Consider the following 20,422-nt stretch of genomic DNA (forward strand, 5'->3'; position numbering starts at 1 on the left):
AGTATATTTTAAATTTCTCTTAAATTCCCTTTTGTCAGTTTCTCAGGGTCTCTCATGTGTGGTAGAGCAGCCATAAGGTTCTGTAAGGATTACTACTTTCAATTTTTCATCTTGCAAAGCTGAATACAGCTGCATCCCCCTGAAAGGCATTAAATAAACAAAGCCACACCTGATGGCTTCCCTTCACCTCACAACAAAATACTGTATTGGGGTCTAATGAAGGTTGTTTCAGCAGCACTGTCAATGTATTTTATAATTTGATTTCAAGACAGTATCTTGACATAGAAGTTTTAGTTGCATTTCTTTGTTTTCCGTTAGTAAAACTTGTGAAAGCAGTTCATCAGAAGCAGTTCTGTATGTTGTGAAGTGGACAGCCCCGAGGAGTATTGAGTCGCACTAGGAAAAGAAAAAAAGGGTACAAGTTTGTATGGTTGAGGGCTCAGAAGGAAGAAAACCAGTATAGGATACTAATTTGTATGTTGAAGTTAAAATAAGCTTTTTTAGCTCTTGGTATTTCTCAAGAAAATTCCCAGAAAACCTTTCCCTGATTTCTTTTTATGTTCCAACTTCATTCCTTTTTCCCCTATACATTTTTTAGCTTTTAGAGGCAGTGAGCTGCTTATCTCATGGCACAGATTTCGGTTATCTCAACAGATTTCTCACTCTGTATTGTACTGCCTCATCTTTCCCCCCATTTTTACAAAGCCATTTAATTCCTGGTTGGCTTGACTTGGTCAAGAAAATACCACCTTAAATAAGCATGTAGAAGAGGGTGAGGTTATGAAAAATGTTTATTTCCTTTTGTCTTTAAGTTATTGGCTTAATTAAGTCTGTTCATAAGAATAGGTGAATTCTCCAACGTTGAGGGAAAATAGTTGAAAGGAGACTGTTTCAAGGTGCTGAATTGAGTTTTTTGTTGAAATAATGCTAACTTGTTCATCTCTTCCTGCCTAGGTGCGTGAGACTAAAATTCCATCGAATTCATATGAGCAAAGTTTGTTTCTTCTCTGCCTTTAGAGAAGATACAACCCTTTAGACTTTACCGAATGTCCCTTTAAGTGTTGTCTTGATCAGTCTCCTGATGCTGTGCAGAAATTCCTGCTTTATCCATGGAGAACACCTGCTGAAATCTCTCTTTCTATATATATAGATGTATCAAATATGCTGGTTTCCCTCCATTCCTCTCTCCGTTGGGCTGGCTGACTCGAATAATCATTGTCTGAGCTTTTTCCCCATAGAGCTGGAATGAAATGTTTCTATACTATGTTTTTGCTCACATAGTCATACGAACAAGATGAATAATTTGCAATTGCTGTTGATCCCCCAGCTATCTCACGGCAGGCAAAGAATTCCCTCTTTTTTATTTTCCTCAAAACACTGAAGGTCCTAACAAGAAAGGTATCTGCAGTTCAGAGTCTAAAATGTCCGTGAAATCATCTGAACAGTACCTGATCAACAGGTGCTCAAACATTTGGGAGCCACTAGAGGCAATATTCTACGGATAAACAACTCATATTTATCTTCAGGGTCCAGTAAAACAGCAAGAAGGAAGAGGATGTCAGACATCATCTTGCATTATCCTGTTAGTACACAGGCAAGAAATGTGGATACTAACTACAAGGACTGGGAAGGAAAAGCAGATTTTAAATTATTGCAAATCAGGAAAACAGAACCATGTAGTGCAGAACTTGGATGGAAGAGCATTTTTCTTCTCTTCTGGTGTCAAAAGGTAGTTATTGTTCCTTCTGTACACAGAAACACTGCTGTGAGTCGCCTTAATCCCCTAACTGACAAGGATTCATTGGAGAAAACACAGTATTAATCTTTTCCTTAATGTCTGCCAACAGCAGTTAGAAAATATTAGCTAGTAAATGCCACGCAAATAACTCAAGCCTGCCTAGAAGAAACAGCTTCTTCACCTTGGGGATGTTTGCTTCACAAGTAGCCATTGTTCTGCCTGCAGGACTAACAGGTCAGGTCAGATTTGTCTGTGTTTTACTCGTATTGAAACTTTTCCTCTGGAACACATAGGAATTCCCTAACTTAAAAAAAAGAGCCAAAAAAGCTTTCAGATGGCTGCTTAGCTCTCAGGAAAAAGTGAACCCTAACAGAAATGCTGGAGATCCAGATTACCAAAAGGCCTCTTTTAATCCCAGAAGATGCACCTGGGCCAGGTGGAAGTCAAATGAAATAAAAGGGGTATGGCCAGTGGCTGACAGAGTGACAAGCTGAGTGGTCACAGATTTAGCAATATTCTTTGGAAAGACAAATTCACAGTATTTATTGTACTTGCCACGGGTAAATGAGTTAATGGAAAACAATATTAAATCAGGAAACTGATTTTCAAAGTAGTGAAGATGAAGAAAATTCTGAGCAAAGCAGTTCTTTGGTTCCCCCATCATCAGTGTAATGCTTCCCTCTCAAAGCCAGAAATAAGGAGAGTCCCTTTATCTCTTTGACTCCAGTCCAGAGTTGTAACTTGGTGTTACCTTTCCTGTGCGCATGACATCAGGTAAGGAAAAATCATATTCAGTGCACACCACTGAATAGAGGAAAAATTTAAAATTTAGGACCCATTTTATTTCATGCGAACTATGTAATAAACACTTCTGGTTTTGATGTTTTATGGAGGCAAATAATTTATTTCTTTTTTGTGATATTTCTTCCAGTGAGAAAACTGGAGATAATTTTTAATGCCCTTATGCTAGCATTGTACAAAAGGGCAAAGAAGAGTCTTCACATAAATATTTTAGTTTTGACTTTGAGTTCTTGGACGGAAGAAGTAATTGAGCTTACCTGAAAACCACAATAGAAACAGATATATTAAGAGATAGCCAAGAGGATTATAATTTTTTTTCTGGTTTATTTTTGATGATAATCTAATTTCTCTGAGGGTGTTCATGTAAGAATATTTTTTACCAGCTTATGTCTTTCTGACCAGTGTTTGCAATCCCTTTGTATAACCTTTTCAAAGTTTTGTACAAATTCTGTAAAATTTTTTTCTTCATATTCTTCACATTCTTTGCATTTTTCTGATTTTGTGGAAGCCGACTGAAAAAAAGAAGAAAAAAGGCATTAGTTTTTCTCATTAGTTTTCATCCCACAGTTTATTGGATAGCAGAAATACCTCTTTAGTTACATAAGCATTTTGATTTGCTTTTTTTCCACACACAATTGGTGCTGCTTACCTTATTTTTTTCGAAGCTGTCATTCCCATTTTTCCAAATGTTCCACACATCCTGTGTTTTACTGCAATTTTTGATACGACATTCTTGAACTATCACTTCTGTCTCTAAGAAAAAGCACCTCATTACAAGTTCCTGGCATTCTTCCTGAAAAAAACATGCAGTTGCAATAGTTTATGATTAAAAAGGAATAAGCAAATGTAGGTCACAATTTATTATCTAATTTAAACCACAAGTATTATATAAGTGAGATGTAATCTAAGATAAAATCAGCCACAAAGAGACTGATTTTTACTTACTGGGCATCTTTTCTTACTATTCAAGTACATTTGAATATCTGCAGAGATGGACTGTGAGAGCTAAGAACAACAAGAGCAAGCACTTTGCTGAGATGGGGTGAAACATGAAGAACACAGGAAAATAATTAATGAGGATAGGAACCTGGCATATAACTAACCATAGTGGAATTAATTTATTATTATGCTTAGTAGTCTTAACACTTTAACTCGGAGACCTGAATTCAGAATGGGTAAGAGAGCAGAGGAAGCAGGTAATGTTCCCTTAATTAAAAAATGAATCCCAGAATTATTTTAGCATTGTTTGCCTTGATAAAATGACTTTGAACCACACAATCACAGAGTAGTTTGGGTTGGGAGGGACCTTAAATATCCTGTACTTCCAACCTCGCTGCTATGCACAGAGCCTCCTCTCTGTGGGCCAGGATACCCAATATGGCCTCAACCATCCCTTTCAATTGATTAACTTTAGTAGCAGATGACTAAATAAGGATAATTAATACCTGCTTGCATAGTTTATCATAAGCACATAGATTAGAAGTGCTATTAATTCCAAGGCAAATTATTTGATTTTAGACGCATTTATCAAATTAGAACAAGTCTGCTTTAGGGGATAGTTCAGATAAGGCCATGAAGGCACCACATTAAACATCAGTTGTGGTCATGTGTGAAGTTTACTTACATCCTCATCTGCGTTGGCAGTGTATAAACTGACATCAATGTCCTGCAAGGAAATAAGAGTTGTAATTACCAACATTAGCTAACAAACACCATCCCTCTCCCTCTCACTAGCGCTTCCTAGCTGAGTGCAGTGCTAAATGTTTTATTAAGGCTTCTTCTAGGATTGCAAGAAAAGCTGACTGTTTCATGGACTTACTCTGGATGTCTTGATGGCTTGCAAATCCTGCAGAACTTCTTCCCACTTGCAGCGTCCTGCTTCTGTCTTTGGAACATAAGCACTGGAACAGAAGGAGCACAGTGACCATCGGGATAAACAGGAGGGATCTACAACCTTTACCATGAAAAAAAGGACTCGGCATGGTAAGATATTAGAGATACAGTGTTTACGTGTAAATTCATATGGTAAATGCTTGGGGCAAGCAGGCAGATTTGAAAAATCATAAAATCACACAGATACATAAAAACAGAATCTTGTGTCACACACAGTATAAACAATGTGGGTTTTTCAGAAGGCCACATTTATAGAACATAATGCAAGAGAGAGGTTCGATTACCTGATGTAAAATACCAAAAATTCTTTTAAAGTGTAAAAATAAAATTCCAAATCCAGTCTCTGAAGTGACTAGAGACAAGTAACAGCTCTGATAGTGAAAATAAATAATTTGTAGCTAGTGTCTGATTGACATTAGCTCTGTATTTACCATAGGAAGAAGATGATTAGTCCCATTCCATTCTTTACAAGGCAAAAGCAGTGGCTGTTCAGAAGCAGATACTGCAGACAAATACTTTTCAGGTGTGTTTTCTGGAAGACACAACCAAAGTGATGCCTTGTCACCATTTGATTCCACAGAATTTTGCTTTAGTACTGATTTAATTAACCAATTTTCCAAGACTTCCAACAAAGACAAAACCCTGTTGTGTGTAGCTGGAAGGGCCAGCTGATTTGTAGCTTGGAGAAATACAAAATCACTTTACCCGACAGTTGGTAGAATACACAATGTTTGGGAAAGGAATGCTGTTTTTTAATAATGAATTTAAATTAAGCATTTTAAGAGCAGTTGCCTCTGAGTGATATCTAAGGTACGCTACTATTTTCTCTTTAAAGAAGCAAATCTGTAAGCAAATGAAAAAACCTTTCTTTAACGAAGCAGATACAGCCAATGACTTTGCTGATTTGGCTGTCACAGAAACAATAATCTAAGTTGCTCAAGAGAAAATATTTGTGGTTTTTTACAGTATTTAAGTTACATGCGATGGAAAATACAGACAGTTAAAATTACATGCTTCTGCCTAAATACCATATATCTAAACTTTTTTATTAATATTTGCTTATAAATGTCTCCTTGAATCCTTGAGATAAGATATTCATAAATATGACAATTTCTTTCCAGGCTATGCCATTTGGTTCTTTTTTCTCCTTATTTTGAACTGTATTTTTATTCTTTATTTATATCTTTATTCCTCATCTGCTTCCTTGTTCCTGAAGACAAATGGTCAGAAGCATACAGCGCACTCAGATCTAATGAGGGATTTGGAAACCGGTGACACTGTTTTCAGTTTCTGTGGGAAAAGAGGAGCTACTGCCAGTGTTTTCTTCACAACTGATGGCTCAGACCTCAATATGCGTCCCTGCCAGAACTTTATGTCCACTTCTTTCAAAATCCTGAAATGTCCTGAGAGTCTTTCAAAATACTTCATTTGCAAAAACCCTCACCCTATAAGTCTCACCCTATAAAGTCTAACCTTCTTCATTGTTGATTATTCTCGATTTTTCTCTCAACTTTTTGACTTGTAGCATACAGTTTTTTTCCTTGATCAGCCCCCTTTCCTTGTTCCCATGAGCAAATCAGCCTTCTCAAACACCTCTCTCTCATAACAATCTGTTTTCCCATTTCTCATTTCACTCTGTAGTACAATAGACTTCTTGCACATTATTCATTATTATTATTTTAGTTGGTCTCTTCTTCTCCCCTGTTCTAAAAATATGTGTCCTCAGCATTTTTTCTCTGGCTTCCTGTGCAGCAAAGCACTTTAAATCTTCTTTTCTCTGTTACTGCAGCAAATTTTCCTCTGTAATCTTACATCACCTCCAGCTCCTGCCAGTCCTTTGGCATTTTATTAAGAAATGTCTCATGCATAAAGGAGGGATCTTTTTAGATCTGCATCCAAGTACTGTTTACATCTTGTAAAATTTTACACCCACTCATCTGCATTGTTGCAGCAATTCTTCTTCTGTGACTTTTTTTTTCCAAGGGTGGAGCCATGGAGAGTAAAGGTTTCATAAACTAGTGGAAGTGGCTTTAAGAGGAATGGAGCCCATAAATGAAGCAGCACTTCTGAACTAGATAGATGTTTCCATATACTGAGCCCTTAAATAAGTAATTTTGAGATCAAATTTTCATGGATTATGAGTAAGATTTAGAGAGAAGACATATTCTAGCTGCCTTGTCATGGGGTAAATGCTGAAAGCCAAAGAAGCAGATTCACTGAAGAATCTCTCTGCTCTTTCATCCCTGAGTCACTTTAGGCTTCTTGTAGGAAACAATCGAAGGCAAACAAAGAAAAAAAGCCCTGAGTTTGAATTAGTGTCAGAATGGCACTGTCCTACATGGCTTATTCTGCCTGTATCAGGGAAGTGCTAACCTTCAAGGGAGTTTTCTCAGTAATCAGCCTGGCAGGAGCCTCTCTCAGTTTATATCACATTCTGTATTTATATGTTCTTTGTTTGCTACTTGTTGATTTGCTTTGGCAGCCCTTTCTCCTGTCTGTTCCTGATAATTGGCATTTATGCCAGAGAGTAAAGTTTGTAATGCCTGCTTGAAAATCTTGCTGAAAGGTCACAGAGTCGTTGCTGTTCCACTCAATACATTAAACATCAGAACATGAAATGTAACAAGTTAAATATTTTCTTTTGACCTTTACTTTCTTTTGCAGATTGTGCTTGAGGCCCAGAGCTCAGACTGTTTCCTTGTGGAGATGTGCCCTGCACTTGGCTACAGACCTCGTATTTGCCAGGTGGCAAAATCCAGCCAGGAAAGAAAGGTAATTCATGCTTCTTTCTCTTTTCATCCTTCCATGCAATGTCAGTCTTTTCAAGGTATCAACCCCTCCTCAAATTGTGAAAGACCAGCTGAATGTTTTCTTGATGCAAGGACGTATAATATTAATTATATCTGCTAGGTTAGCTTGCCAAACACAATTGACACAGAGACTCCCTGAATTTTGCTAGTGGCAAAAATAATTTAGCTCAAATACACAGCAAAGAAAAAGCACAGAGCAAAAAACTCATTTGTAAGGCACAGCTGGTGAGATTTGACCATTTATCCCCAAATGACACCCTTCAGGAGGCAATATGCAATAACTAGTTAAAAGGCCTTTCAGAATAAGTTCTCACAGATAAATAAACAGTGAGAATAAAAAGATATTCAAAATGTAAAGGGCATTAATAAAACACATAAAATGGAGCCAAAAACTAAAGTTTGTTTAGCAAAATGTGTCCTGATCTATACATTTGCTGTTAGGCACTCCTTGTACATATTATTTGTGATATTTTTATCATAGCAACAAATACCCAACAGGGAATGAGAACGCAATTACGGATTAAATTTCTGTGCCTTTAGGGTAGGATATTAACAACTGGAACAGTATCAAACATGGAAACTTGAACAGCAAAAAAATTATAAATTATGTCATATTGATGCATAAAACTGAAACCTCTGAGGCCATAAAAACAGTTGTTACAAGAACAGCTGCTGGACAGATAATATCTCAGCCTTAGCAAAATACTCAGCTTAAAGACTGCAAGACCATACACTGATAGAGATCTGTAACGCACTTGTAATAGATAAAAGACTAAAAATAGCAAAAGCAGTTCTCAAAATTGTGAAGTTAGGCAAGTTCCAGAGCTTTTTAAAAAGAATTATAATCTATGGCCCTCTCCTACAGTGATACTTCTACTGGAATTTGCTGGATCCTGGATTAGAGGCATGATGCAGTTTGAAACATTCTAGCATGTTTTTTCATAATTTTTGAATGGTAAAGCTAGAAATCAATCTTATTTCATTCTAAACAAGGAGTCAGCTGACTCTGTACATGTAAGCATTAATCTTTGGGGTTTTTAAGAAACTTCAGTGATAGCATGGGTTGCCTATTTCCAGAAGAGGAACAAAATCAGAAGAAAATGTGGTAGTGTTACATCTGTCTGAGGTCAGTGAACATATCAGCACATTTTAGCTACTTTGATAGATTACACCCACTCCCAAACAAGAACCAGAGCTGTTGCCAATACAAACAATGCAAAAAAAAAAATTATGTGAAGGCTCAAGAGATCACAAGCTTTCTCCAATGTTCCTTGTGCCCACAGGCCACTGAAACGGGCTGATGAGCATAGCAGAGTATGGCTGAAATGAGCATGCTGAAGAGGAACTTGCACATTTCTAAGCCTCCAAGCTCACTCATTTCTGCTCCTACTCTGCAGCGGTTGAATTTCTGAACTATTGGCTAGACTACTCCTCAGAACACACACCTTGAGGTTTCCCAAGCTTTGGCCAGAACAGGTCCAGCAGCATTTCAGACCCAGGAAACAAAACCTTCCTAATTGGGTTTTTGGTTTTTCTATTCTGCATTCGCGTCACTACTGTAGGCTGTCTCAGAAAGATTTTCTTGCAATTGATTGGCCTCCATTTAATGCTATCATTTGTTTTACCCTTGGACATTAAGCCTCCAAGTCGCTGCTTTTGTTCCACTGGGTTTTCTACCTTTTGTTTGCAGAGCCTGAAGGACATTATTGATCTTTATCTGGTGCTGCACAGACAGCTAGCCACGGTTTTGCATCAGAGTGTTGACCTGTTTCATGTGGGTTTGAGCTCTTTGTTTTTCTTTCGGTTCACCAGGCACTGTGAGAACATTTTCATCATTTCAAAACTGAGCAATCCAGCTGAGAGAAAACAAATCTCTTCTCTCTTAGTTTTTGATGTTTAAATAAAGATTTTTTCCATTTGCAAAAGTTTTAGCTGGTTAAATGAATTAGAGAAAACGATCCTTTACAAAATAATTAAAGTATAAACAGAAATAAAAATTAGTTTTCATTAATTAAATGAAGGCTATTTTGTTTTCTGATATTTAAGTCTGGACAAAACAGGTGTCATAGGCTGCTTTGAGATAAAATATTCTGTCACAGGTTTTGGATGCTCCATACTTTGGATATGGTTTGGGCACTGAACTCTCAGGAAAGGTGCTGGCAAAACCCCTCAGGTCCTAAAGAGGGCAGAGAATTACTTGTAGCCCCTACTGAACCACATTGCTGCTTAAAAGTCACTTTTACTGAGTGCAATATAGAGCTTGAGTTCACTCTCAACACTGGATCTTGCTCATAGTTTCAGTCCAATTATTTTCTTTTTTAAAATTGTCACCAGTGCACAGTACATAAATTTGCACTATTTCAAGTTGCTCATCTTTAGCTTGAGAAAAACTGCTAGAAAACTACTTTGTCCTCACTGTGACCTGTGTGTCCTGAAACTGCACACAGTTTAAAATGAGACTTGAAATATTCATGTGTCATTTAAATTATGCAAAATAATCTACAGCAACCATAAAATCCTATGAATCTGAGAGATATTTTCAGCTACATGAGGGCAGGAGATGAGGGGGGTTTTGCCAAAAAATAAAAGAAAGAAGGAAAAAGGAAAATGCTGTGGCATTTTGGACTTAAGTTGTCTTAATGCACTTGTGACTGGAATAGAGTTGATTTTCTTCCAAGTACCTGGTACAATGCTGTGTTTTGGAACTGAGATGAGAATAATGTTAATAAGTGTAAGGATTTAATCTAAAATACCAGAGATGTTTACAAGCCTTAAATTTTCTTTATTACCTACTTTTCACGTTGGGTTGCAAAATACCATTACAAGCTTTGCTGAACTTTCAGAAGAATGTCACGTTGTTTAAGAGGTGCTTACCTGGCTCTGCAGCCTGCTCAGTGCTCCAGCGTTTTGTGCCATCCCCAGCATTCTGCCTGCTGGACCATTACTCAGAAGAGAAGCACAGCATCTGGGTCAGAAAACTACATTTTGGGGCCTACATGGGGGAAAAAAACCATAAGTATAAAGCCACAATGGATTTCTGAGTGGCTTTCAGCCTGTGCATTAAGATGATTCAAAGCAGGAAGCCTCTTAAATTTTGTAACTTCTGCAAGTCCCCTGTATATATTCTGAAGGCTTAGGGGCAGACAGCAGGGATGCTGCTGGTGCACAGAGGTGGAATTTGAGTTGTACGACTGGATGGAGAGCACAGCGAGGAGTAAAGACATGGTGGGAGTGAAAGGAAGGAGAAAGTTTGAGGGCAGCAGAAGTAGAAGGGTTTATGATCACTAAAGCATAGTCTACTCAAAACTCAATCCCATGCTCACTGCCTTCCCATGAATTCATAATCATGAAAAGGTATTAAATCTTTAATCAGAGTATGATGTAACGATTTCCTTTTTCTCACACACCATTTGTGAACCAAATGGATTGTTTTCACAGAGCGGACCAAGCCCCTGGAAAAACCCAAACCAAATAAATATACATATAAATATATATTTTTTTTATATATATATATAAGTACATACTCTAGACAGTGTAAAATCAGATTTTTCGTGCACCCATGTAAGTAATTACTCTAAGATAGTGTAGCTTAGGCTGTAGACATTTTTTATTCAATAAAAATGATTGAAAATGAAATAAAATGAGCGAGAGAAAGCAGCATGTGTGGACCCCAGTCTGATGGCTTTGGCCATCACCAGCACCCAGTGTGGGTCACTGCAGGTCCGGTTTACCCTTGGGATCCCCAGTGCAAGCCCAGGCGAGCTGTCACCCTGCTGTCACCCCCCTGTGCTGCCCAGCCTCCCCACTGCACTGACAGCCCTGAGTATAACCAATCATAGCACCAGCATAATCAAACCTCAGGAATGTGAAGCAGCAATTGAAGCCGCAATTGACCTATTTACCCTTACAGCATAAAGAAAACCTCCGGGAGCTACACCATTGCCTAAGCACACCAACAGGAAAAGGAACTGTTGTCATTTCTTTTCCGGCAAAGGCTGCAGCACTTGAGCCTTTGAGAGCCACTGTGACTCACGTTCCTGTGTTCTCACAAGCACACCACACACCCTTGCTCCAGCTGCCATGCCTCTTCTGTCTTTGTTATTTTCATGGCATTCAGCCTGAGGTTCGCTTGACATTCAGCCTGAGGCAGGGTGGCTGTGTGGCTTACACTAACAGACACAATTCATTATTTTTGAGCAATAAGTGCTCAACAGCTCTCCACATGAGTGTGCTCGTGTTGATGGCTTTTCCTCTCGCAAGCTCACTGAAAGCTTCCAGCTGCAGCTCTCAGAAGTCAGGCACATTGATTCCCAGAGAGAATTCCTTAGCTCTGGAAGGGCAGGTCGGGGCTTCTTTCTTACAAGAAAACAGCAGTTTTGTCACTAACCAGAATACATGCAGGCCCCTCTGGTACAAGTGCCATAACTCTTAATTAGCCAATGCAGCACCTGGTGCAGGGCACAGATATAAAGTCATACTCTAAGCTTCAAACAGCCCAGTAGACTCCCAAATTTAACACCTCTATTGAGCTATAGATATTGTTTGTTTAGACTGTGTTAATCTGTAATTATCTTTTTCCAAGACAAAATAACTAAATGGTATGTTTCCATTTAACTAGTACGTGCCAAATTAATTTGTAACTGTAAATAGAACTAAACATCCTGAGAGACAAAGGAAGCACTTCACTATGTACTGTGTACTATGTACCACTTGGAAAGTATAGCCAAACATGCTGTGATAATTATCACCAGGAGTTTTTTCCACTGTGTAAGACTCTCCTCAAAGTAAGCTGCCTAAAAGTGTCTTCTTTAGGCAGAAGGAATTGCAAGGTAGCGATTGTGCACGGGAAGGAGAATTTCCTATTAGACTCGCACAGATATAATTTTGCAGGTTGTGACTTTACAATCTGTGACAAGTTTCTGTTCCCCACATCTTTCCCTTTTTTCCAACCTATCTGAGTCTATGATTCTATGGCTAGGTAGAAAGTGTTATTTTTAACAAGACTCACCAGTGCGTATGTTTACTCTTGTGTACTACTGAGTGGAATCTCTCTATAGCACTCCTGTCATCTAGAGAAACCCTGTTACTGTTTTCAGCAAGATTCCACTGCCTGCAAATTTTCTGTTCTCTGCCTGCATTTAATGCTCTTTTAACCACATACACTAAGAAGTAAGTAACTTTTCTCCCAGATTTTTGCCTCTGTCCTTGCTATATTAACCAGGACAGAGTTAACCAGGACAGGCTCAGAGCAGTAGCTTTGTTTTCCCCTCGTTTTTGCCGAGTGAATTCGTTAGCAAACAACGACAAGTTTTCACGAGCTAGCACCAGTCTCCTCTAATTGCTGATTTCTCTAATGCGGCAGAAACGGAGAAACAGGTGCCAAGTGCAAGGCTAAATACAGCATTTAAACTATGTATTTCATAAGAAGCTAAGCTCTAAGCCTCGTCCTTTTTCGAACGAAGACAGAAGAAAGCAGGAGGATGTCAGAAGTTGTGAAATACTCACAGGTCTCGGGGTGCAGAGCAGCAAGCCGACACGGCACAGAGGCCAGGACAAGGTTGGCACCAGTGACACCAGCAAATGCTCCACCCCCTGCTCCGTCCTGTTTTACTTTCAGTTGTGACATAAATAGTTTTGTGCCTAATAAGGTGGAAGTCGTTCTCACGACACAGAGCAGACCGCAGGGATTTCCTGCTGCCGCTTCCTGGCGGCTTTCAAACCTGGAGGGGAAAACCCCGAACAAAGCCAGGCAGAAAGGACCGCGGGGAAATACACATTCCTGCAATTTAGAAGGCAGGGAGCGAGTGCAATGCACATTCCTGCAGTTTAGAAGGCAGGGAGCGAGTGCAATGCACCAAAGGCAGCTGCCTGATGGCTGTCTGAGCATGGACCTTGGAAGAGATGAGTTTCTGGAGCTGGGCATTTCCTTCTTGTTTCTCGGTGAGATAATGGGGTTTTTTTCAGCAACACTGCTTATAAAACAATGCCAGTCAGTTCACTGTGCTGGCACACTCTGTTGCAGAAAGATGCCAAAAATCTATTTACAAACATAAATAAGACTTCTGTGTCTTCAACAGCTGTCGTACAAGCGAGAGAAAATAAAAATACAGACTTTCCACAGCCAATGACAGATTATGAAAAGCACCAGCATTGCAGGAAAAACATCAGCTTGGATAAATATTTAAACCAAAGGAACATATCCATTTACTAACTGCCTTGTGATAAGAGCACTTATTTTCAGACAAGTGTGGTCATAAATACCTGCTTATTCAGCTCACTCCAGCTCAAAGAGTGAGTAAATAATACCAAGTATATGTGTAATTCCATGTAAGTACTTGGACTTGGATCCCAAGGTGTCTCATATTTTCCGCTGTTTAAATCTGAAAGAAAATTGAGTGTTTTCCATTTTTTTTTCTTTTTGATGAGATAATTTTGCTATGCTAAATTTGACAGAATTTTCTAAACCAGGAGAAATTTATAAGCAAATGGACAAAAACAAAACATTTGCACACCTGCAAATGAAACCACTGTCAGGTGGGGAGTATTAATGAATACTAAACCAAAAAAGTACATAGCTGAAGAATTCACTGCTTGCTCACTTACATCCATACCCTGAATGAATATTCTAGAATGAATATTAATTCTAGAATGAATTCATGAGGATTCTCTAAAGCCATATTTCACACTAGCATGAATGTAGTTTTTTATAATGCTTCCATCAACAACCAAAAAGTGTGTTATGTAAGTGTGAACATATCATAATAACTTTCATGTTAATCCATGTAAGAGCTTCTCCTCACAGAACAATTTAGAAGAACTTGGGCAGAGCAAAGAGAGTGATATAGGAACAGTACAGTATATAGGAATAAGTATAAGGGAACAGTTTTAACATTTCTATTGTGTTGCCTTCATTTGGGAATAAAGCAGCTAAAAATAAACCTAAAAATAAGGTTCCAAAGGATTTCTCTTTCTCTTCCAAAGGATTACAGGTAAAAATGTCTATGCCAGCCAAAGATTTTCATCTTTTGATACAGTGTCATTTTGGTAACTGCTGATATAATCCACCTCTTACCTTGCAAGATGCAGTCCCTTTGCAGGGTTCAATATGATCAATTTTACTGATGTGTTAAAAGTTTCATTCTGTCCAAATAACTGAGTATGGCTTGGAGCTTACTGGCTCTGTCAAGTACTGTGAAGCAAGGATTGCATAAAGAGTTGTTTTTAAAGGAGGTTAATTATTTTAATCTTGGCAAAAGAGGAGTTGATGAAAAATTTTCTTTGGTTCCCAATGGTTACTGTGAAGAAAAGAATCTTGGCTTCCAAGGAATTTTAATTTTTGAGTCAAGGGATTTGAGGTCAACCTTCAGTTTACTTAGATCATCTCTTCCTACAAATTATCATTGTGCTTGTTCATATGTTGTCTCCTCCAGATGTTTTTAGCTATCCACAAAATAGTTTTGAGATTTGTTCAATGCACTTTATTTTGTTTGCATGCCCCAATTAAGGATGAAATATGTGTTTATCAAGATATTCTTATGTAGTGGCAAAGGAAGTTGTGTAATATTTCATGTGTGTATTCAATAGTTTCTTGTTTATGCTGCTGTGTTAGATTCTAGCTTAGGAGCCTGAATCTTCAGATTTGTGCGCTCAAAATTCTTTTTCATGACAAAATTTGAACCTTCCTGGCCTGTGAAAATGCTTATTAACAGAAGTTTGCAAGAAAATCAATCTGGTACAATTGCAGTAATGTGCTTCTCATCACAGAGGCACATTTTTTACTCTCATGTTTTTCCTTGTAGAAAATTTTCTCATCTCGCAGTTGCTAGTTAAGTAAATTCTTTCTGTAAAATTCTGCTTTTAAGTTTTTATTCATCACTTTTTCCCTCTTAGATTTCTTAAAAACTCCTGCAGTTTTGGCATATGTGCCACTATAACCCAAATTCAGGAATTTTGGTTGTCCTGTGGCTTACTCTTGTATTTGTTTTCAGGCCCTTATGTTTGCCCTTTTGCAGCCTCTGGGAAAATAACATTCACTTATTTGAACATGCTGGGCCATTTAAGGTTATATTTGTCTGTCAGATAGCTCTTTTTGCTCTGCCCTTCACATAAACAAATTTCACAGAAGACAAACCCATCCTGCTATGAACATCTTGTAAAATGCATATGTGAATAACAACGTTGCAGAAACTAACCAGAGGCAAAGATCTGTCACAAGCCTGCTTAATTACTCTCTTACTCACCAATGCTCTTTGCATTATTGAAAGGCCTATAAAATCAAAACACTGCCTTCTAGAGCCTGAGCTCCTGACTAAAAGTAATAATAGCAGTTGTAAAGAATTAGACTCAGGACAAGCAAGATCCAAACTTGCAAATGTGGTTTTAATGGGCAAAGAAATTGTGACACATTCTTCAGCAACAGAATGAAACCTAAACCATGCCCAGTGAGAAGAGCTTGCTATATCTAATACTTCTTCAGCTGTAACATCTTCTTGTGAGAGTATCTCAATCCAGGAGGAACACCAGGATCCTTACAGCGCTGCGAGCACAGCCAAGATATTTGGACAAGAAATCTTAAACCACCATCAGGCTCTTCTGCCATATATTGTTTATCGTAGTGCTCTCCTCACCAGGAGCCCTCATCATTCCTGCCCTGTCCTTGGGGTTTCACTGCCAGCACTGAAATGGTGACAACGTGGCACACCAAGGACAGTCTCCTCCATCTGACCAGCACTGCTCCCTCTGCTGTGCAGCAGCGGCGCATGGAAAGGGAGCGGCCCAAATGCTCCTGTTAAAGGTGAAAACAATTTCATTTATGCATAGAACCACATTAGCCTTATCTAGCGGAGCCCTTGCTCCTCAGTGTGTGGGAAGTGCGTATTTGTGCAGCAGCGGATCCCAGCAATGCCTTGTTTTTAGCCTCAGGCCGTAGGCTGCAGTAACCATTGGCCTTCTCCCAGCTTTGATCAAACAATGCTACTTCCACGAGCTCTATGCACAGCTTTAGTATGGCATCATTTCTCAAAACACACATTTTATAGCTACTCTGTGCTAATTTTAACTTAATTTGGAGAAGAGGAGGGTGAGAGGGCAAAAGGTTTAATTGCTGCTACATGGCTGGAGCTCCGTACCATCGTCTGATGAAGTGCTGTATAATTTGCAGACTTTTACCTTGTAATATGTCTAATGTGTGATATTCCTAAATAGTTTTCCATGAATGTTTGCAAATTTCATTGTTAATAACAATCTTAATCTGGTATTCATTAGCCTGTTAATTAGACTGTCGTTTAGAAATTCTTGCTTCCAATTAGCTTTAATGACAACATCAGAATACTTTTTCTGTGCTGCCATTTTCGTGCTACACTTTCCCATTTAAACTGCCTGCTGCTCTATCTTAATTAAATTTAATAACAGTAGTGGTAGTTTATTGGGGACTTTTTAACCTCATTTAATGTCAGACCATTTATACTGGTTTGAAGTAGGCACTGAAAAAGTTTGCATTAATCCAATTACTTTTAAAAGAAGCAAACTTCACTTTTCAAAAGATTTTAATTAAGGCAAAATCCCTATGAAAGGTCAAACTCCCTACCTGTGCAAATGTGAGGAAACATTAGGGAGTTTTCTAGGTACAATGAAGATACATTAAAAAATCCACAATATCAAGAAACACTAAAGCACTAATAGAAAGAAGGAAGCCATAACTCTTTGTTTGTTTTAATAGAGGAGAAAAGGGTGAAAAAGCTGTCAGTGTCATTAGTGGCTCAGTATTGCCATTCAGAGCAAACTTAGGTAGGGAATGGTTGCAGCATTTTTTATCTTGGGAAAGCTCCACAGGGCCTGAATAATGTGCTTAGCATTATGCACCACCCTTGAAGCTGCACCATGAGACTAAAAGCATGGTTCTCATTAAAAATAATTATCTTTTTAGCCTATGCAAGTTTAAAGCCCTTTGGAGAATCTTTTTAGGGGATCACAGAAAATCACAGAAAAGTAGATTGAAAGAGATGCTGGAGGTCACCTAGTCCATCCTCCTCCTCAAGCAATCTGTCTAAACCCATACCATTCCTGAATAAAAGTTTGCTGGACCTTACAGTCCTGTTGGGATAAGAATTTGTGTGTTTATTACACACCGCAAAGGCGTCACAGGCTGCTTCTGCTCAGCTTTACTCACTCATCTAAAGCTTGCTCTTAGGACCATGAGCCACCATTAGATCTGGACAAGGGTTTCATGGAATCGTGGAATCATTCAGGTTGGAAAAGATCATTAAAGCACCAAGTCCAACCATTAATCTAACACTGCCAAATCCATCCCTGAACCAGGTCCCCAGGTGCCACATCAATACATCTCTTAAACCCCTACAGGGATGGTGATTTAACCACTTCCCTGGGCAGCCTGTTCTTCCCTGCTGCAACGCTTGACCACCTTTGAAGTGAAAGAATTTCCCTACCACGCAGTCTAAATCTTCCCTGGTGCAACTTGAGGCTGGTTCTACTTCTCTTACAAGTGTACCTAATTTCTGGGCAGATATCCAGTCTTATTCACTTTCAGCTAGTAACTTCTCTTTGATTCTCCAAGTATAAAAAAGGCTGCCCATGTTGGTATAAACTCTGAAAATCAGAGGATTTTTTTGTATCTATGTGTTTTCCTTGTTTTGGTTTCTTGGGCATGAACATATAGGGTACTAACCAGGAATTTTAAGATTCTGTCCTCCTCCACATCTGTCTCTGTTCAAGTCCACAGCCTAGAACCCTCCACAGTTTAATTATATCCTCCTTTTCAATAAAAATCACAGTGTCCAATAAAAACCATCTTGCTATTAGAAGGGAAACAGTGTAAGAAGACTTTTTTGCAATTTTTTTCCTGCTTAACAAAAGAGCTCTTCCACTTTCCTAGTAGGTCTACTATGTCCTCAACCACTTTACAATTTGATAATAATGTAATAATGTAATAATGTGAGAAGTCATCCCTAAAAGAGAAAATTATCAAAGGAAAAAACAATGGAGAAAAACCACTTGTAGCATTCATTGACTCACAACAACAGCTTTTGAGTCCTGTGAATCCCAATTTCATTCCAGGCAAAAATTGGCTTTCAAAAATGGATGTTAAAAGTCTTATACGTTAGGATAGAATTTATGTTGCCATTCAGTGGGGAAAAGGGCAATGAACTAAATGCTGTATAATTTTCCTGAACTGGTTGTTCTAAGCCCACTGTCCTGCATATTGAAATGTTTTCTTAAGCTCCTTTACAAGGCATCTCTACTTTCAGGCATGCTGTCTACTCCAAGGGAGGCCCTGCCATGTATGTGCTTAAAACGCTGGCTTTCCCCCAAAAAGGAATTTTCATTTTAAGATAACCTTCAAAAAAAAAAAAAGTAGCAGTCTAAGATGCATAAGAGGAATAGAGACACTGAAGATAACAAATTCTGGCAATCCCTGAGTCTCTTTTTTGCCCTTTGAATATTAAGGTTACCAGAGAGGGAGCTTTTTGCTTGAGGCCTTTCCTTGATGTTTTCCAAATGCTGCTCCATGAGAGACAAATGGTCAGAGCCACTGAAGAATCCTATTACAGATGCAGATTTTTTTTCATTTTTAAATATCTTTCCATGGTTAGCTGCATTCCTGAAGCTGTAACTGAGATAAAGCATGTGTAAATGCTTTGCTTATAGAGTCCTCCACAGCTCAAAATCAAACCATTTTCCTTCAAGATGCATTAGAAGCAAGATGCTTCCAAGTGTGAGTGGCTGCTTTGCATAATAAGCTCTGAATCTGGTTCATGTAAAATATTAAGAAAACCTGTTCTTCTGTGACTAGCCTGGCAACAGCAGGGACCAGTGGCAAATTTAGGTGAGCCCCTACTGAAACACAAATTGAGAAATGCAGAAAATCAATCTAAGTTTTCTGATCATAATTATCTGATTATCTTCTTTTACAGCAACAGATCAGTTGGTAATATCAGGTGATACCATATTAAACAGAGAAAGAAAAATGAGTTGGAACCTCTCCAACCATAAGCTTTGTAATATTAAACCAAATTTCCTAGTGAGCAATAGGTTAATGTTTCCAACATGCAAACAGGAGTCAGTTGGCTCAATAACATCTTTCTAAGCAAAACCAGAAAAACAAAACAAAGGAGATGACTGGGATAAATGCTTAATTTATGAAATGTGGTTACTTCATTTTTTTCATGATTTGGAGAAACCCACAAAGGCAGCTGTAGTATCCATACACCTGGTGCTCTCCAAGTCTATTGTACATGTAGTCAATGTGTATTTAATCACTAGAGTATGCAGAGGGTAATGTCTTTCCCACTTGAAATATTTTAAGCACCAATTCAGCAACTTTAGGCTTTTTGAAGAGATACTAATACTGCAGCACATTCTCCCAAGGACTCTTCAAAAATAAGTCTCTAGTTTGGCCATAGGTGCTTTGCTCTGATTTAAACTGAAGGACTGCCAAAAACATCTAAGCAAAAAAAATTGTCTCTCCTTAACGTTTCATCAGGCCCTTTCATTCATGTCTCCTCAGCATCGCTGCAAAGCCCTCTGCAGAGGATGGGGGAGGCTCTGCTCCAGATGTCTCCAGTGTCAAGAGTTTTCCCTTCCCTTTTGGCCTCAGGCACTGATCTCAAATAAGGCCGCTATTGCCAGAAGTGGTGGAGATTAATATCAAACATGAAACTTCCCTGGGAGACTGTTAAAACAGTGTTGACCTGATTTTAATAGCACGTCGTATTTCCATGGATTTTAAGCAAGTAAACAAGCAAGTAAGCAAACACCTTGCATAAATGGACTTTGAAACAGAAAAGACTGTTAAAAATCAGTAAGGATACAGAGACTATTTTCTGAAGGGAAAAAAAAAAGGAATTTTTTGTAGAACAGCACTTTGCTGATTTAGAAACTTCTTGTGTTACTAATGTGCAGTTTCTTGTCTTGGACAGCTCTTAGCCATGAAATGATATTGGGAAAGTTTCTTAAAAACATTAGTGTAATGTCTTGGTGGGATCCACTGGGAAAAATGTACTTCAAATGTATTTCAAAAAAATGTACTTCAAAAATCATGTAAGGATCCTGAAAGATCAGATGAAAGTTTGTCTGGGATTTAGTCCTCCTTTGGATTACACACATACCAACAGCTGCTAAAATTGATATATTCTGTGTTAAGCTTTTGATGATTCTTCACGTG

At 38.5% G+C, this 20,422-nt stretch overlaps 1 protein-coding gene across 1 annotated transcript; it reads right to left on the reverse strand.

The window, feature by feature from the left end:
- Positions 1–2,593: 2,593 nt before the first annotated feature.
- Positions 2,594–12,909, reverse strand: IL15 (interleukin 15). The gene is made up of 8 exons (XM_054283859.1): positions 12,748–12,909; positions 10,117–10,234; positions 4,864–4,964; positions 4,359–4,440; positions 4,164–4,205; positions 3,189–3,332; positions 2,920–3,051; positions 2,594–2,796 (listed from the first exon to the last, which is right to left on the reverse strand). The coding sequence occupies exons 2-8, from the start codon at positions 10,165–10,167 to the stop codon at positions 2,737–2,739; spliced, it is 612 nt and encodes a 203-aa protein (XP_054139834.1). The 5' UTR covers positions 10,168–10,234; positions 12,748–12,909; the 3' UTR covers positions 2,594–2,736.
- Positions 12,910–20,422: the final 7,513 nt, after the last annotated feature.

This window comes from Melozone crissalis, unplaced genomic scaffold (genome assembly GCF_028551555.1).
Source record: "Melozone crissalis strain CALT ecotype California unplaced genomic scaffold, PUWL_Pcris_2 ptg000039l_1, whole genome shotgun sequence".
Taxonomy (NCBI): domain Eukaryota; kingdom Metazoa; phylum Chordata; class Aves; order Passeriformes; family Passerellidae; genus Melozone; species Melozone crissalis.